Source organism: Abramis brama (genome assembly GCF_963993115.1).
Source record: "Abramis brama genome assembly, chromosome: 2".
In the NCBI taxonomy this organism is placed as follows: domain Eukaryota; kingdom Metazoa; phylum Chordata; class Actinopteri; order Cypriniformes; family Leuciscidae; genus Abramis; species Abramis brama.
Window position 1 is genome coordinate 31,413,961 of NC_139964.1, and position 19,412 is coordinate 31,433,372.

At 36.1% G+C, this 19,412-nt stretch overlaps 2 protein-coding genes and 1 long non-coding RNA gene across 3 annotated transcripts in view; 1 reads left to right on the forward strand and 2 right to left on the reverse strand.

The window, feature by feature from the left end:
- Nucleotides 1-19,412, forward strand: part of gja5b (gap junction protein, alpha 5b) — a 46,189-nt gene that overhangs the window by 1,610 nt on the left and 25,167 nt on the right. The gene's annotated exons all lie outside the window — the stretch shown is intronic.
- fstl1a (follistatin-like 1a) lies at nucleotides 626-15,490 on the reverse strand. Its single transcript, XM_084106956.1, has 11 exons — nucleotides 15,433-15,490; nucleotides 15,279-15,335; nucleotides 9,136-9,237; nucleotides 6,320-6,449; nucleotides 5,945-5,977; nucleotides 4,390-4,520; nucleotides 4,157-4,278; nucleotides 1,855-1,967; nucleotides 1,623-1,733; nucleotides 1,390-1,490; nucleotides 626-1,238 (listed from the first exon to the last, which is right to left on the reverse strand). Exons 1-11 carry the CDS (start codon nucleotides 15,433-15,435, stop codon nucleotides 1,197-1,199), a joined length of 945 nt encoding a protein of 314 aa, XP_083963082.1. The 5' UTR covers nucleotides 15,436-15,490; the 3' UTR covers nucleotides 626-1,196.
- Nucleotides 17,689-19,409, reverse strand: LOC311078364. Its single transcript, XR_014605146.1, has 5 exons — nucleotides 18,827-19,409; nucleotides 18,641-18,707; nucleotides 18,336-18,454; nucleotides 18,203-18,232; nucleotides 17,689-18,092 (listed from the first exon to the last, which is right to left on the reverse strand). It is a non-coding gene; the product is annotated as an uncharacterized lncRNA (long non-coding RNA).

Below are 19,412 nucleotides of genomic sequence, written 5' to 3' on the forward strand. Positions count from 1 at the left end.
CTCATAAGTCTCTTATGTAACCCTGCACGTTTAGTTCGAGTGCCTGGTTTACATCAAAACCTGTTGGTAGTCAGCAGGTCTGCTTTTATGAAAGATTAGTGATTGCATTAAATGCATAAAGCATAAATCTATTGTCCACATGTAGATGGTGGGACAATAAAAAGGCATTTTACTTTGAGGGACAGTAGGCTACTCTTTTTATTGGCATGATCATGCCATGGCTTACTGTAGTCAAACAGTTCTTATAGTTATATACACCTGTATTTATGTAGTTATATATTCATGTAGCAATAATGGATTTGATTACAATGACAATATACATGTCACAATCAGACATGCCCATTTGGCAGCTGTGATGCTTGATAACTAGATTAAATTTGGCCCAGTTTTTTTTTAAGAGTATTGCTTTATAGTTTTATTGAGTGATTGCCAATTAAGGTTAATACACAACAGACCAATTAGAGAAGTTAGAGGTGAAACAGCTGTAGTATTTCCATGAGGAAAAAAATGCTAGTGTTTCCATGCTAACAGCTGGTTTAAGCTGGAATGGTCTCCCAGCCTGACCAGATGAAAAATGCCCGAAACAAAAAGCAAATAGACCAATCCGAGCAGTTTTGTATGTTTTGAATTAATTCAGATTTATTTATTTATTTTATAAAATGTTACATAGTTTGTGTCAGCCACTTATTAATGCAAAGTTATCACAAAATAAAAGGAATTTGTTGACACGGTCCAAAACCTACTTTTTAAAATGCAAAGTAAATTCTACACTGTACATGTGATATTTGTCATATTACAATAATCAAAACTGGAGGGGTATAATTGTACTATTACACATTCAAAAATATTGCTGATCATACTGGTCTTTATACAAAATGTAATTTCATATTTTCTGTTAACTTTAAGGTGAAATATGAACCCCTGCCTATAAACATTAAAAGTACAGTGAAAGGTTACAAAAAGGTTGCAGTAATTTACACTACAAGTACAGATATACATACTCTCTTATATTACCCCCCCCCCCAAAAAAAAAGACTATAACAAATAATATAACAAAACACAGCTATGAAAACTATAACAATAATTAATATAATAATAAACTAAATGAAAATATGAAACTTTTTCTTTCCATTCAAACACAGGTCGATTGAAGCTGAAATCTGAACAAATGTTTATTATTCCTCTTCAACTACTCCTCAAACCTTCTTAGTTGCCACTTTCATCCTCTCCACAGTTTCCTATGAGGGCAAAACAGTTCCAAAGTCACACATTTTTATTTGCTTTAGGTCCATAATGAACCAGACAAATACACATGCCAGCTAAGCAGAACATGATGTTATTTGTCTATACTTGAGAGCTCAGGCTTCCAGCATTGCACTCTGCACCAACCTGATGTTTATTAAGTTCATCCACTCTCTGAGTCCACTCCTCTTCCGTCATCTCCTGATCATTTCCCTCCATTTCCTCAAGATCATGTAACTTATTTGTACCTGTAGAGAGAAAGAGAAGACAGAAAGTCAGGCCACATTCCACGGATAAAAAATCCAATTTTATCCAGCTTTGCTGTCAGCCTTTTGCAGAAAAAAGCCACAGCAATATCGCAGGTCAGAGTTTTGGCTCACCATCACAAATAACAGCAGTGCAAACCCAGTTCCCGCAGGCACAAACACAGCGGTTACATTCCACCTGAGTCTCAGCACCATCCTCGTACGTCTCATCCTCTAAGGCGCACTCTAAAAACACGCAACAGCACTCAACACACAGGATATATGTTCATATAGGTCTGTTTATATATGATACTATGCGTTATTACAGTATGCCAGGGTAAGTGGGCTTAGTGGTGGTAGATCTTACTCCTCTCTGGAGGGTTGAATCCAGGCCTGAGGCAGTTGAGGAACTCATCAAAGCTCAGTTTCCAGTCAGCATTCTCATCAGACAGCTCAATGAGGGCATCCACACACAGACTCCTGTAGAACACAATCACCACTGTTTAATATTTTATTGCATTCTCCAGTGCAATATTTTTCTTATAACCTTCTGTTAGCATTACAATCATTTCCATGTACACAATCATACACGAACATGTATGACATGATCAAGAACAAGTTACCCTTTAGAAAAAAATTCTCAGCACTACAGTATTTCTGTTTCCATGCTGGTAAAGAACATTAAAGAATGCCCTACATACAACTACCATTTCAAAAAAGGGGTTGGTAAGATTTTTTATATTATATTGATAATTGATTAAAAAACAATACAGTAATACTGTGAAATACTATTGCAATTTAAAATAGCTGTTTTCTATTTTTTATGTATTTTAAAATGTAATTTATTACTGGAACGGCAAAGCAGAATTTTCTGAAGTCTTCAGTGTCACATGATCCTTCAGAAATCATTCTAATATGATGATTTGCTTCTCAGGAAACATTTATTTTCAATGTTGAAAACAGTAGTGCTGCTTAATTTTTTTTTTTTTTGTAGGAACTGATATACTTTGATTATTTGATGAATAGAAATTTTAAAAAAAAATATTTTGTAACATTATAAATGTCCTTACTGTCACTTTTAATCGCATTAATGAGTCCTTGCTGAATAAAACAATACATTTCTTGGAGAGAAAAAAACACCTTTAAATGGTAGTATAACATCAGTTTGCAATCAAATAGTATGTCTGCTTTATAGCCACTAAAAAAGATTATAAGAATAATGACCAAAACATTTTTCTCTCTGCTGAGTATAGATTCGATCCAAATTCAATTCAGATTCCAATGCATTACAGTGACTATGAAATAATTCCCACAGTGATCTTCCATGTTAAAACGTGTTATAGATATGATTGTAATAGACTGTGTAATTAAATAATGCATAAAACAGCCAAGCATTTCTTTTAAGCAATTCTGAATATGTCATACAATCTGCAAACTGTATTCTGATATACACTGGCCATTGGCCAACCTCATCTCTAGATATCAGTATCGGCATTGACCTTTCGAAGAACTTGTATCATATACTTGATGATGGATTTTGTGCTTGTTCCTATTGGCCAAAATGTTTCAAATGTAATTCAATTGAAATGCTAAATGCACAAAGTAAATACAGCTGAACATGACACCAAAATCTTGTTTTTGTCTTGTCATGTTGTGTGAGCAAATTGTGAGCATATTGAAAGACTTCCTTTGTGCAGCTGTCAGAGGACAGTGAGGTCATAATCATTACATTTTATAGAGTAGCCCAGAGATTTATCGGTTATCAGAAATCTTCAGAAAGACATTATCAGAAGTGGCTGTAAAGAGTATTGACACAGATAGTGATAAACTGATAAAGACAGTATTCAGGTTAATAAAACTCACAACTCCAAACTGTGTCTATCTGATTTGTGTAGGTCGGATGATAAAAAAACATGATTACTGAGATGGAGATAAACCAACAAGGGCAATAGGACATTATAAACATGATAGAGCATGTCAATATGACATATGAACGTTGTGTCTGAATTCAAGTGAGAATCTTTTTAAAGATGCATTGTTAAACTAAACTAAAATGAAGAAACACTTTATCCACTGTAAAAGCCATTTACCCCAAAGGAAATATGCTTAAAATTATCTTTAAAATTATCTTTGGTTACTACTTTAGTAAAGATATAGGCCTACACATAAAACTTTATATTTGTGTTATCTAATATAAGGAATAAAATTAAGCGAATTAACTAACGCTTTGGGGTCAGAACGATTTTTTTTTTTTTTTAAAGAAATGAATACTTTTATTCAGCAAGGACACATTAAATTGATAAAAAAGCGACAGAAAAGAAATTATAATGTTAGAAAGATTTCTGTTTCATATAAATACTGATCTTTTGAGCTTTCATCAAAGAATCCTGAAAAAAGAAATTAAGCAGCATTGAGAGCATTGATAACATTGACAGCACCAAATCAGCATATTAGACTGATTTCTGAAGGATCATGTGACACTGAAGACTGAAGTAATGAAAACAGTCCTTTTTAATTTTAATGATATTTCACAATATTACAGATTTACACAATATTATCAAATAAATCCAGATGAGCATAAGTGACTTCTTTCAAAAACATGAAAAAATCTAATTCGCAATATAACACAAAATTAGACTTTGTTATAAATATGGGTGTGTGTGTGTGACCTGAGCAGGCGGTTGTTCTCCTCCTCAGCATAAGGAGAGGTGACATTTATTGCAGTCTCATTATGCTGAATGAACTTCAGGAATTCTGTTGAATCCAACTGAGAGTCTCCATTATCATAGTTCTGTTGAGACACAAACAGCTTAACAGAAAAAGCTGGAGACCGACATGCATACCTGAATGCATATGCTTTGTGTTCAATGAACACATCATACATGCACACACACACACAAACCTGGAAGTATTTGAGCAGGACATCTGAGAAGTTGGATCCTTTAGAAAACCAGCCGTCAGGCGACACCTCAGACTGCAACCATTCAATCACATGACTCCTCAACTCATTGCGGTCCGAAAGGTAACAAACAACTATATAATAAAACAGAACAAATAAGCACAACGTTACTATACAACTGAAAACTAAAAGACTTCACGCCCTTTCAAAACATATCCTTAGACCCTTGAATAGTTAATGATTCAAATGAAAATATGATCATCTGATTTTAATCACCATCTACTTTTAGAGGCCGTTTACGACTTTTTATGCGTTTTGGTCGTTAATTTACACGACAACAACGTTTTGGGGGCCTGGAAATGCAAACTTCTGAAAACGGGTTTCAAAGTGCAAGCAGAGAATGTCTAATAAGGGGAGAACTTCCACTCTCAGTAAACTTCCGGCTTCTGAACTGGTTGCAGTTCCACTCTGGTTCCATATGAGGGCGCTCACAGGACGAGTGCAGAATGAATGGAGGTCTATGGCGCTATACCCCTCAAAATCCACTTTTCTCAGGATATAATTTTTTGTCTAGTAATTTGAATGTTGTATTCGAAAGGAGATGCAAAGAACTTACACATTGCTGGGTGTTAGATTTTTTTAGAGTCACTTATTTGCTTTAAAAAGTCTTTTAAAAATGTCAATGACGTCATTCACATCGTACGACCAGAGATACTGCTTTACGGCAATCCTTCAGTCGCTTTGGTGATTTCGCGCTCTGCACTTTCTTTTCTCTCGAGGCATCGACAACACAGCTGACACAGGTAAATACACGTGCTAGAAGAATTTTTGTTTTGTTTGTTTTCGGTCCCGCTTCGGATGACACGATGCCATCAAGCGGTATCTCTGGTCGTAATCAGTCCTTCACTGACCAATCAGCGTTCATTAGCAGAATGCTAGCGTGTTATGGGCAACAACAACTCAACCTGTAAGAAATCGAAAGGACATAAGTACTCGTTCATTCAACTTTCGACCTATAACCCATGTTGAACTTGCAAAACCTACAATCAATTCTGAGATTTCTCAACGGCAATCAGGTGAAAGAGACAAATTTAGCCGTCTAGCCCCATAGACTCCCATTCATTTTGCACTCATGGGCGATCGCCCCCAGTGGAACTCTGGTGGAACTACAACCAAAATTCAGTACAATAGGACTTAATAGGGAGTGGCCAGGCTCTCGGGCTCTGTCGGCATGTAGTGTTTCTTTACAAAGTGACATCGCCAACTACTGGCCTGGCAGCAGAATACGGCAACAGTGTTGTGGTCTGTATGCAAAAAACGCAAAGGAAAAACATTTCTGTTTTAAGAAGCATCGTTGTCGTGTAAAGGTTCCCTTAATTTTAGGTTCTATTTCTCATACTTTTTTTATCCAAACAAAACTGCTAAGCATTTAAACCTGAGTAGCCTATTGAACGTTGGATGGTGGACTCTAACAGTAAAGAGACATAATTCCACCACATTTTTAATAAAATGTTTAATGATAACCAGTTCTCAGTCTAACAGATGCTTGTTTACTCACTTGGGCTGTTGGTGATCTTTTCCATTTTTTTCTCTAAATGAGAAGACAGAAACCTGGTTAGTGACTTTCAGCTGAAAACAGGAGCTGCTCTTTGTGCAAAGTTCTTAAAATCTCTTGCATATTTATGTATTCTAATGTAGGAACATGTAGTGACATTTCTGAGAGGAAATGGCTGCTATTATTTAAATAGCACCCAAAACTAGGTTACAATGAGATTTCGTTTTAACAGTTTTCTCATGCACATCTATGGTTTTGCGGTGAAGCATCTACACACACTAGTCATTGAAACAGAAAGGTCTGTAATCTTTATTGCAACATTCCATTAATGTATCATGCTATTTAGACACTATAAACTAAACCTACATACACACTTACCTTCACAATGTCCATGATGGGCCACCTGTACTTTGAGTCCAGTGAGACAGGCATCACGATGCAGCTCACAGTGATTACGGTACGTCTTCCCATTACTGCCGCAGACTGGACGCTTATGGGGTTTACATTGCTGATCAAAACACACACATTAAAATAAGTGGACATTTATGATATCTACATAGTTTATATCAGTGGTTCTCAACTAGTCAATCTTGACTCAAAAATGGGTCACATCTGGACAGCAGCTAAAAAAACAGTGCTAAATGTAAACAATAATATGCCAACTGACTATATACTATTGCATATTTTAATAGCAAAATAGGCTTATCAACTTTTAAAATTGAGGTAAAAACCTTTCCATGTTTTGTTGTTGATGTAAAACGCTGTGTGTCCAATCGAATTTGACTTTTTTTTCCACCTGTCATTTTCATGTTATTAATTTTGCGTATTGTTAGATTATTGCAGCTCATGTTTTTTTTTTTAAATGATACTTGTTGCTCCACTTGATAACCAATGCAAAACCTACTCTAGTGATCTAAAACACCCAGTCTTTTAATAGATTTCAGAGAACAGTGAGTGGTGGAGGAAAATAGGGTTGCCAAGTCAGTGGTTTAGGGTAGAATTGGGCTACTTTGCCATGTGTTGATTTTTTTCTAACCTGCAAGTTAAAAGTTTGACATATATATATATATATATATATATATATATATATATATATATATATATATATATGATAAAACTGAAATAAATAAAAAATGAGACAGAGAAATATTTTTACTTTTGAACTCCTTTGAGCTCCTTTATGAAAACATACTGTGTTTATGATTACTACTAGACAGTGATTCTCAAGTTGAAATTGTGTGTAATGCATAACAGTGGTGATTGTAAAATATGATTCTTTGAATATTGATTTCTTTGTATGGAAGTGGCATATTTTGAATTATGACAAGTTTTAGTTTTTGGCCAGCTGACTGTTTTAAGTGGTTGCCATGGTTTTGCCAAATAAGACATGTTCCTGGATCAACATTTTGAACAACATTCCTGTTCAAAAACACAGAGCCTATCCATAACCACAACCATAACTTCAGAATCTGGGAAAATCTGGCAACCCTGGTGGGAAAGGTAGCATGTGTTTGAGTGGGTGTTTTCAGGGTCACAGTGAATGGGGGCATTTTCAAATACCTGAAATACCCACACTTGCGGTCTTTGCACTTGACCACTTGTTTACTTACAAGACGCATTTCCTGTGTTTGGCCGAAGTGTTCAAGTAGATTGCAAGTGTGTGTATAACTTTTGATTACCCGATAGGACACAAAAGTGTTGCAAAAAAGCAAGTGTTTACAGAGCTTTGTTTTGATTGGCAATACTTTGCATCTTAAAATAAACTTTTAAATGTCTGGTCAGTAGTCCCTATGTAATAGAAGACACAATTTAAAATTGTGGTGTTTCTAATTAAGTGATAAAAAGCAGTTACAAATGTTGTACAAGATACACAGTATCTTTGCACCAATAAAATGATACTTTACCAATTTGTTTTACTATCAAATTACATGTAATATCAAATTCATTTAACTTACAGTGGAATGTTTTCCTCGCTATCTCGCATTTTCCCGAACCTAATGCAGGATGGATCAATTCGGTATTCAAGATAGTGTACGTTCAGGGAACAACCCAGCAAACACACTTACGTTGTGGCACTGTCTGTGGAACGTTGCACGCACTATGGCAACGTCGCTGTCTACGTGCTCGTAACATTGTAACATAAGACGCGACAGGGCTGTTGCAACGTTGTTGCGCGATAATTATACTTTTTAAATATTGTTTATCCTTATTATTTAATGGGGCTATCAGTAAATTAGCCTAATTATAATCAACACCTGCAAGTGTACACTTTGAAGAGTAAAAATGACAGAAGGTTAGGCCTACGTTAATTCAACTTTATTATTATATGGCACTATGGTAATCACATTGCACTTCCAAAAGTCATGCATTTGTGAATAAAGAAAAAAACTAAACGAATAAACAAATTTCTTTTAAGTATAATAAATCAAACATAGAAAGCAAAGATCAGAACATTTAATGAATAAAACCGGGTTCTGTAACGTTACATGGCAGGCAGGGGAACGTAGTCGAAAGCCGGACGATAAAGGTCGGTAACCGGATGAATCAGTCCAGGAAACATCCACAAACCCAGAGGAGCAAAGAATATGAGACTAAATAACAGACAAATCAAATGAAAACCTAAACAGTGCGAGCGAGTCTTTATTAGTCACATTAGAAAATGAAGTTGTAGGTTGTGTTTGAATAATTACGTATCTTTTTAGCTGAGGTAAATTAAACGCAATTCTCTCTTATCCTTGCTCGATGAAGAACGAGAGACAACACAATGATCCCAACGGGCGGTTGAAATTTAAAAGGCTGATTTTCGCGCTTCGGGGCAGTGACGTACATGTAGTCCAGTGGTTGTCAAGACACCATAGGCACAACCTTAAGCAATGGCCCTGAACGGTGGTTCATTGTCAATATTGTGACAACGCTGTAACAACCTTCAACACACAACGTAGGCTAGTTATAGCAACCTTTTGGCCATGTTGTTAAAACGTTGTTAGAAGGTTGGGTTGTGCCAACGTTCTGTGTTGCTGGGTACACTTCGGTATGTTTTAGACATGGGACAGTCTTGCACACTTACTTCCTGTCGAGTGCACACGCTCTCAAGTGCGAATCTGTCTGCATCCTGCAAGACCGCAAATGTGGGTATTTAAAGGCCCTGTGTGTCCGAATATCTCTAACGTTATATGGGGAGGCTGCTGACTCACCTCGACGCACAGACAGGTTGGTTCTCCTTTCTCTGTGACAGCGCATTCTCTTCCAGCTCCACAGAACACATTCGCACAAACTTTACTTTTACTCCTCACCTCCTGCACACAACACACAAGAATCAAAAAAATATTTGTCCATTACACCAAACACACAGTACTTTGGTTCTAACTAGTGGTGAAGGAACGAAAACGCTTCAAGAAAATTAAGTTCTAATACTGTAACATACCCTTATGCTGATGGACCTATTATTTTAATACTCTTCGTAATAGTCAAAGGGATAGTTCACCCAAAAATGATATTTCTGTCATCATTTACTCACCCTCAAGTTGTTCCAAACCTATATGTATGAATGGATCTACTCTACTTCCATATTATTTTTTTATTATGGAAGTCAATGTCTGTTGTCATCAACTGTTTGGTTACCGACATTCTTCAAAACTAATACAGGTTACAACTTGTGAGTGAGTAGCCTAAATGATGGCAGAATTTTCATTCAACTATTTCTTCAAGTTGGTCCGAATACTAAACCCCAAACCCTATATTAGCCTAATCCCATTTTTTCCAAGTCTAAAATCGCACATGTAGATTTTAAATTTAAACACAAGATGGCAGACTACACTTCATATCTAGTGCACTAGTTCATATCTAACAAAATCTGGAGCAGAATTATCTATTAATGAATGACAATCAAATTGCTGTTTTCTTTATTTGGTTACATCCAAATAACAAATGACCTTACACACACCCACAGTAGTACAAAAATAGACTTTTACTCATGTTGTCACCTAAATAAACAGATCTTGCTTACTCACTCCCCACAGACATGTGCTGCCTTTTTATTGTGCTGTCTGATTGGTGCAGACTGAAGTGAAAGCCACAGTGACACAGCTCCAGATGGGAGCCAGACCTGTTGACCTTTGCCATCTAATAAAGAGGGTGAGTAACAAAGAGTCTGACCATGACAATACACCAGCGCATGCTGTTACTCACTGAAACACACACATATAAAAGAAGCACCTCACTTCTGCAAGACAGATGGCACACACACTCCCACACATGTACAAACCATCTGCAACATCTGTGTATCCTATATAAAAAAAAATAAAAAGGTAATTGCGACTTTTTACCTCACAGTTCTGACTTTTTTCTTGCAATTGCAAGTTTATTTGGCGCCATTTTGTCTAAATGTAATTTTGTCATTTCGATAAATAAAATCAGAATTGTGAGATGTAAACTCGTCGCTCGTATTATATCTGACAATTAAAAAAAAAAAATCCTCAGAATTGAGATATTGTGACTCGAAACTCGAAATTGTGAGATATAAAGTCGCAATTACGAGAAAAAATTAAGAATTGCTTGTTTATATTGCGCAATTCTGACTTAATTTATCAAATTCTGAGAGAAAAAGTCAAAATTGTGAGATAAAAAGTATGAAAAAAATGTTCCATAAATGTTTAACCTCTACCAAATCTTTCACCTCTATCAAAGTTTATTTTATTGTATTATATATTTTTTAGTTTAGTTTAAAGTGCAACTAAAAAGACTAAAAATGGAACACTGTTAATATTCTTGACAATAAAATAAAATACAATTCATTTCGAGATATATTCTAATATAAATAGCAAGTGCATACTTGCTGGCTCGGTGGAGACTGCATTGGAATGTACAGGAAGATGGCGTAATAGTTGGACACATGTTGACATATGGCCTTAGGACATCTGTCCATTTCTCCATGCCCTGTGACCCCTTAACTCTGACCTTTAACATCTCACTGGGAAGATTGTGGAAGACAATAGAATGGTATTTCAAGGAAGAGAGTCCTATGTAAGGTGGAGCAGCCTAATGCAATGCTTCTCTTTCTATCTCACAGAAAGAGTGCACATGCAATGAATATTTCACATAAAATGTGCATTGAGTGCCAATAATAAGATCTCATTTGGAGAAAGCGTCACAATTTTCCAGTGGTGTGTGTGTGTGTGTGTAAATGTGTAAATGTGTTTACCAGTGATGACAGGCCTGGTCCATTTATTTGATCTGTTAACATGACAAATAAAAATAATTCCCTTGCTTCCTCACTAGATACTTTTCAAGTTTTTAGACTGGGTCTGATTTAAGATATTTCAACATTGCAGCATTGCTGCATGGCTCTTCTAAAATATGGAAAGCAGCTTGTTTATTCCTCTTCTATATTCATTTGAGCACCATAACCAATCCAACACAGCAACATTGGCACAACCATGGCATGACTTCCACAAATATTAAGCAGCACAACTGATTTCAGCATGATATTAATAAGAAATGTTTCTTGAGCAGCAAATTATCATATTATAATGATTTCTGATGGATCATGTGACACTGAAGACTGGAGTAATGATGCTGAAAATTTTTAAATATTAAAAGTACACTATGTAACTTTTTTGGTTCAAAAATTACAAAATATATAATAAGCAAATACATCATAATTCCATCTTCCAAACAGTGTTTTTGTCTCATCCTGAATCACTATGTTACGCCTAGGCTACAATAAGTGTTTATATTCAGACTAGCCCAGTACCTGCATGACTCATCATATACATAAACAGAGAGAAGTAGCTCCGGCTACAACGTTCGTTCTCAAGACGCATGCAGTTGTTTATTAACATCTAAAGTGCCAAAGGTTATGTACTTTCAGAGACAGTTTATTTAAAAGTGTGAGAGAGAGAGAGAGAGAGAGAGAGAGAGAGAGAGAGAATTAACAACCTTACAGATGGTGTCTAGATTTAGACTTCCCCACAGATTCAACAGAACATTAACAGCAATAAGCTGAGTTGAGCGGAAACCACTTTCACACAATTATCTGGCTGTATGAAGGCTGTATGAAGCATAGAAGACACACAAACACCGGGCTTTGACCTAAAACCAGAGGGCAGACAGAAACATTCCTCACATTCCAGAGTGTGTCAGCTGAGATCGTCTGATGGAGATCAGAGCAGACAGACTCTGTTAGATGACACCAAAGCATTAGTGAACAGAAGTCACTATACACTCCCTGTAGTGGTCCTAACCATGAAATAAACCCCTGGTATGAAAGACTGACAGCATTGCCTGTTCTCATTCTGGCTTTTGTTCTGATGCAGTCTGGCGCCCGTTTCACGATTCGTATGCAGTACGTGCCCATGTTAAGAGGTTAGAGAATTCTCACTGGAAATGAATGTGGTCCGGCAATGCGTTGCAGAAGCAGTGCAGATTCAGCAGCGCAACCTTCGTTTTCTGTCTATTTTTGCTATGCTGCCGGCACAGAATTAAAGTGATAGGTCATTGTTTGTTCATGGTCAAAATGACCATGGAATGACAAAAAAAAATTAGTAATTTCTCCATAAATGCATATAATTAAAGTCTACTATTTCACAGTCAACATATGACTTCCTGCAATGGGTAAAACAAGGAAAACTACACCTTACCCCACATTTTGAAAATGATCTTAACTGTGAACACACGTTTCACATTCATTAATACCCATAAGGAAACCACAAAGGAAACACTACTCTAAAAAAAACACATGTACTTATCTGAATTTTAACACTTCAGTATGAAACCCCAGGCATGAAACAATACAAGTATGCATCAAAGACAAGATGTAAGAAAATTTTGCTCACTTCGTCAATGGTAGAAGTTTTTTAGGCCTTATGCCAAATATTCAGAATTGCTTGCTTTGTCTCGGTTTTGTAATAATGTTTCATTGCAACACCATTCAGTAAGTGCTGAAAAACAATCTAAAAGTGTTTGTTCCTGTGTGTTGCAGCACAATCTGCAGCATTTGTAATAAACACGGTCCATAAGTAATTTAGTCCATTCCCAAACCCTAAACACATTTTTGAAACCCTGAGTTATACCACTAAATCGTTCAGGTTCAATCTCGCCTTTGGTATATCGATAAATCCATATATCTATCCTCACAATATTAGTAAAGGAGTCTTACTTTCTAGTTCTGCTGAGTGCTAAACACACATCTACAGTCAAAGGTTCATAGGTGGGCTTCTAGGGACCAGAATGTTTTGTAACTTGCACAAATAAGCATCCACATACAGTAGCTCGCAAAACCCACTGAGCAGACTTTAGCAACACCCTATCAACCACCCACAACACCTTTTGCACAGGCACCACTGGTTGAATTCTCTACTGAAAGAAATGTGACTTTATATTTATACTCACAGGCCACCATCCAGAAGCTCATTAGATTCGTACCCTGCAGTGGCAGAATGCAAATTATCTGATACCATCCTGTGTTATCTAGTTGCAGTATTTTTGAGCAAAGCATTTAAGCCCCTCTCTGCCTGAGGGGGCCTAGATCTCATACTTCTGTCTGTCTGGATGTTTGTCCATGTTCAGATCATTGCACGATCAGAATGCCAGCATAACTGTGTTTATGTTGGAGGAACTGGCAAATGAAGTATAAACTACTAAACGTCTGTGCTTACATGGTGAGTTTAAGTAAATTAGGCCACTTTTTGGCATTGATATGACTGTCAAAATTGGCCCAATTTACTCAAATACACCTTACCTTTAATATGATGACATAAACATGCTCCTCTCCAACTTTTGTTAAACCTGCATAGTGGAAACAATACATCTAATTGAGTTTTTAAGCACCAATGGACATGTTATAAAGATGGAAAAGTGCATAAACATACACTACTATTCAAAAGCTTGGGGATTTTGAAAGAAAACATTTTTTAAAAATTTAAAAAAAAAGAAAAAATAATAATCTTAGACACCAAACATTCCAAAAGGTCAATCTGTTCCTCAACCATCTCATCATCATGCAGATGTTAGCTATGAAGTCATCTCTGAAACTATACCCTTTACACAACTGCTCTTACTGAACGCTAGAGCTTCGGTGTGTGAGACCTGTTGTTTGGTGTCTAATGAAAAGGCATGTGGTCGTTCGTCTTGATGATGTGCAGATGTAACAGGCCTCCAGGCGCCCACATGAAAAGACCAGCACATCTGCCATGTCTAACTATGTCAACACTGCACAAGGCCAGAGGACTGATCACATGCCAGAGCTTCAATTCTGACAGTTACGCACACACACGTTTGTGTTTGTGACCGATAGAATGGCTGCCTTTGCATCTGTGTGAAGTAATGGTGTTAAAATGCCCTTATCCCACCCAGGTGGTAACGTCTGCTGTTGTTTTGCTTTCCATTACTCCACGCACCAATTACTTTGCTTTTACCTGCCAAGACAAACAGCAGCTGTTCATGCCCAGAAAATTTAGCTCACGTCTGACGCCCTCACTGCTGTGTTAACAGTCCGAAAAAAGGTGCTTCAGGGCTTCTGAAGTTACAGTAAGTTTAAACTATCACAGTGTCAAAACAATTCGTAGAAAAACTTACTAGTCATTTTCGTCCAGTATATTATCCGTTATGTTTACAGTCATTTCCTTTAGCCCTAAAACACAACTCAATGCAATTCTCTTAGGGAAAAAAAAAGGTTCGATAGGGTTCTGTATAGAACTCTAGGGTTCTTGACTCAATTTTAAAGAACACTTTATGCCAAAATGGTTCTTATGTCTTTCATTAATGCATAATGCTTTCATGTGTAATGAGTTATTTAAATTTTTCTAGTGATACATTATGTTTACAAGCTGTTTAATTCATGATAAAAAATGAATTAAACGGAATAAATAAGAAATATTTATATTATTCCGATTTTTTTTTAATTAACTAAATCCATAAAATTGATAGGAACCCCTAAAAGGTTCTATATATGAAGTGCCTGACAGAACCCTTTAATTTTCTATAGAACCTTTTGTTCTGCCTGTGAGAAATCAAAACGGAAAATCCTTTAAATTAACTAAATTCATGAACTTTTCTTACCACATTTAAATGACATAAATACAACAAATTAACTCTCAAGAGATAGTACTACTTTAGAAACCCGCTTATTAACAAAAAGCATAAAAATAATATTTTAGTGACTGTCTCAAATGATTAGGCTTTAATATCATACATGCCAAATAAATTAAATCCTCTGATACCTGGATGGATTTATGGCTGTAGTTATTTGCAGTCATTCATATCAGCAATATCCAAGATAGAAAATATACAAAAGTGTAGAGAATGTTGTCCAAAGAATTCAGAAAGCTTTCTGTCTTACCTCTGCGTAACAGCAGACAACGAAGAGGACAATGAATGGAGAAAGTGTCCTAATAATCTGCGGAAAGACACAAAAATATAAGAACAGATCAATTAGATGTAGCATTGCACATATAAGGTCGGATTCATAAATCATAAATACCTTGATGACTTACCATTATCAGGAGATGAGAGGAGAAAGGAGATGAGAGGAGCTGCTGCACGGGCAGAGTAAGAACTGAAGGACAACATTACAGACTTCTGGAGAGATCCAGTGATTCACCCTCCCCCAGACCCCCACCCCCAAACACACACACACACACACACGTTTTCATGTTTTATGGGGACTTTTCATAGACATAATTGTTTTTATACTGTACAAACTGTATATTCTATCCCACTAGACTAACCCTACCACTAAACCTACACATCACAGAAAACTTTCTGCATTTTTACATTAGTATGACAAAAAACATCCCTTAGTATGATTTATATGATTTTAAAAAATATATTTTTTAACTGATTTAAAAAATATCCCCACAAGGACTTCGGATATTGCCAAATTTGTGCAATGTAGGGTTTACCAGGCCACACACATATACACAGTGTTTGTTTCGCTATATTACTGAGGACATTGCATAGACTTCCATGATTTTATCCCAGGTTAAAGGGATAGTTCATGATTTACTCGCCCTCAAGTCATCCTAGGTGTATATGACATTCTTCTTTCAGACGAATACAAAATGTCCTTGCTCTTCCAAGCTTTGTAATGGCAGTGAATGGACGTTTCTGTTTTGAAGTCCATAAAAGTGCATCTATCCATCATAAAAGTGCTCCACACTGTTCCGGGGGGTTAATAAAGGCCTTCAAACTGCACTGACCCAAAGACTGTCTCAAAAACGCGGTTTGAAATCGCTGGTGTTTCTGACGTCACAAACTACTTTGTAACCAATCACATCAACTGTGTGATCATCAACGAGTGGATCTCTGAGCTGGTGTGAGTGAGTGGAGGCGGGGCTAATTTGCATATTCATAAAACCGCGTATACTAAATGAGGCAAGGGTGTAGAGTTACATTCAAGCTACTTTAGGGCATGAAGTTTTTTTTTTCTCAAGGAAAAACCGTTTAAATGTCATTGGTCAAAGATCAAAGATGAGTTTAAGGGATAAAATTAATGACTACAGGGGGACTTGTTTTAGCATGTCCTCACTACTCAGTTTTTATAATATTTTACTATGTAAGTGGCGGAGGACATTTGGCCCTCACAAGTATAGCCAAACCTGTACACACACACACACACACACACACACACACACACATTGGGTTTTCATATTTTATGTGGGCTTTCCATAGTCAAGTAAAGTCATCTTTATTTATATAGCGCTTTTTACAATATAGATTGTTTCAAAGCAGCTTCACAGACATAAACAGGAAATTAATGATTCAATGATCTAAAACAGAATTAAATTCTGGTGTAAATTAGCTCTAAAAAGATAATAGTAAGCAGTCATTATTCAGTAGATTCATCAGTTCATCAGTTCAGCGTTGATTTATTTTGGTTCAGTAACGGTAAAGTATGTCAACTATGAAATTAGTTCAATTCAGCAATAAAGCAGCTCTGCAGAAAACAGTAATGTCACTGTCCATCTCAGTTCATTGTTCATCCAATAGTGCAGTGCAGTCAAATCAGTAATATTGCTGTGTATTAAGTGTCTCCAACTAAGCAAGCCAGTGGCAAGGAACCCAAATTCCATCAGGTGACAGAAATGAAGAAAAAAAAAAAACCTTGGAAAAAACCAGGCTCAGTCAGGGTGCCAGTTCTCCTCTGACCATAGACATAATGATTTTTACTGTACAAACTATATATTATATCCCCAACCCTACCCATCACAGAAAACTTTCTGCATTTTTACATATTCAAAAAACATCTATATGATTTATAAAATGTTTTCCTCAGGGGGACAAAAAAGTCCCCTAAAGTCAAGAAATACTGGTATTACTATCCTTATGGGAATATTTGGTCGCCATTACGTAGAAAATACCAGGGCCTCACACACACACACACACACACACACACAGGCCATTCTCAGTCAGAATACAACTTTATTGGCATGGTTTATATGGATTATAATTGCCAAACCATTTAAGTTATTAAGTAAACAAGTGAATGGAAGAAAAAAAAAACACATTTGCATATACATGTGGGTAACTTCATTAAAAGTCATAAACATAAACATAATTATACTGCATGATGCATTGGGGTTCAAAAGTCTAGACCACATTTAAAATCCAGAATTTAAACTTGGGAATAAACAATGTTTAAGGATTAAAAAAAAACTCTTAGGCTATATATATATATATATATATATATATATATATATATATATATATATATATATATATATATATATATATATATATGTTTCAGAACAATATGGAGTAAATGACAGAATTATCATTATCATTTTTTGGGTGAACCTTTTAATATTTAATATTTGTTATTTATAACTGTAGCCATGACTGATTGTGTGCAACAGCGCCTCCTGCTGGATAAGCATAACTAATGAAAACAGCAATGCTGAACTTCATTTCAGCAGCCTTGGTTTTTATTTTTAAAAATGTAAAATATTAGTCAGAATACATGTTAAGTGTTTTGGCAGTGTTTGCAATTATAACTCACTATAATGCATTATTAAGACATTTCTATCATTTCATTTAACTCTGGATTAATGGGTTTCTTCTCTGGTGAGTGATCCACTGACCACTCATAGTAAACTGAGTTTACCGTCTCTTTGTAGCTTTTATGATTTTCTCGTATTCTTGTCTTTTCAGAGACCTGAAAATAAAGACAAAGCACAATTGAATAACCCTTGGCATAGACAGATACTAAATAGTTAGTAAATAGTGAGATTTGACTCTGAGGAGGTGTGAATTCTCAATTCATACCTCGTTTAAAGAGACATCAGCGTTTGTGACCTTTTAGAAACAGACAACAACCAATTAATAATCAATCTCCCTGTTTATCTATAGATCAATGCATTGCTGTCCTCAGTTATAAGTGAATATAAAAATATTTTACCTCATTTTGTTGAGTTTTCCATAAAAGCAAGCAGATAATGAATACCAGAAGAAAAACAAAACACCAGATCACAGTCAACACGACCGCTGTTGAAACGATGGCTAGCTTCGAAAAAGAAGCTACAAAATTAAAATAATAGTAAAAATTAGACATCTTTTAATGTGTGCTTTGAGTTTTTACAGCCACTATTACTTTTCCTCTTGAAGCTAGATTTCATTCCATGCCGTTCATAACAGCACTGAAGAATAGTAATGTTAAAATTAAAGTCTCACTTTAGGTTCAGAGTGACCGCAGTCTCAACTCACCTCCAGTATCAGAACTATTATCGGAATCCATTGTTATCCATTCATCTGCTGAATTCAAGACGGCACACTACAAAGTAGCATGAGATTGGTTAAAATACTTCTGTACCTTTTCCTCTTATAAAGACTAGGTTTAAAAAAAAAACTTCTCTGTGATTAAAAACAATGAAGACTGACAGTAAAACTCACCCTGATATCGACTGGTTGATAAAGCTCTGCAGCTGCAGTGTGCGACTGTAGTCTGCTTGTAATGATGCACTGTGGTGGGCATATCTCACATTTCCTATGAACAACCTCACAAAGGAAATGCTCTTCAAAGGTTCACACCCTCATAATTCTCTGCAGAAAAACTTTAAAAATAAAGCAAACTAAAACAATACTAAAACAAAAAAAACGATTAAAACATGGCGTTTGCTGTTCTAGTGTCACAAAACAAGTATTGATTTATTTTTATAGTTGCAGTGAGCATTGCAACAAGTTTAGGGAAGAGGGAGACGGAAACAGCAAACTATCAATATAAAAGTTAAATCACAAACACAAACAACAAAGCTGCAGACCCTCACGTATGACTGCCGCATATAAACATAATAAAACCCCAACATAATGTCCCAGGCCTTGTCGTATCTTGTCGTCACTCCTCCTTTTATCCTTCCAGAGCTTCTCCGTGGGACTCGAGACAGGTGTGGCGCGCGGGTGACTTTATTAAGACTAGCGCCACCGGCATCTGTTCCCACGCCTGCTTGCTACAAACATCTTCACTCTTATTAATTAGTTA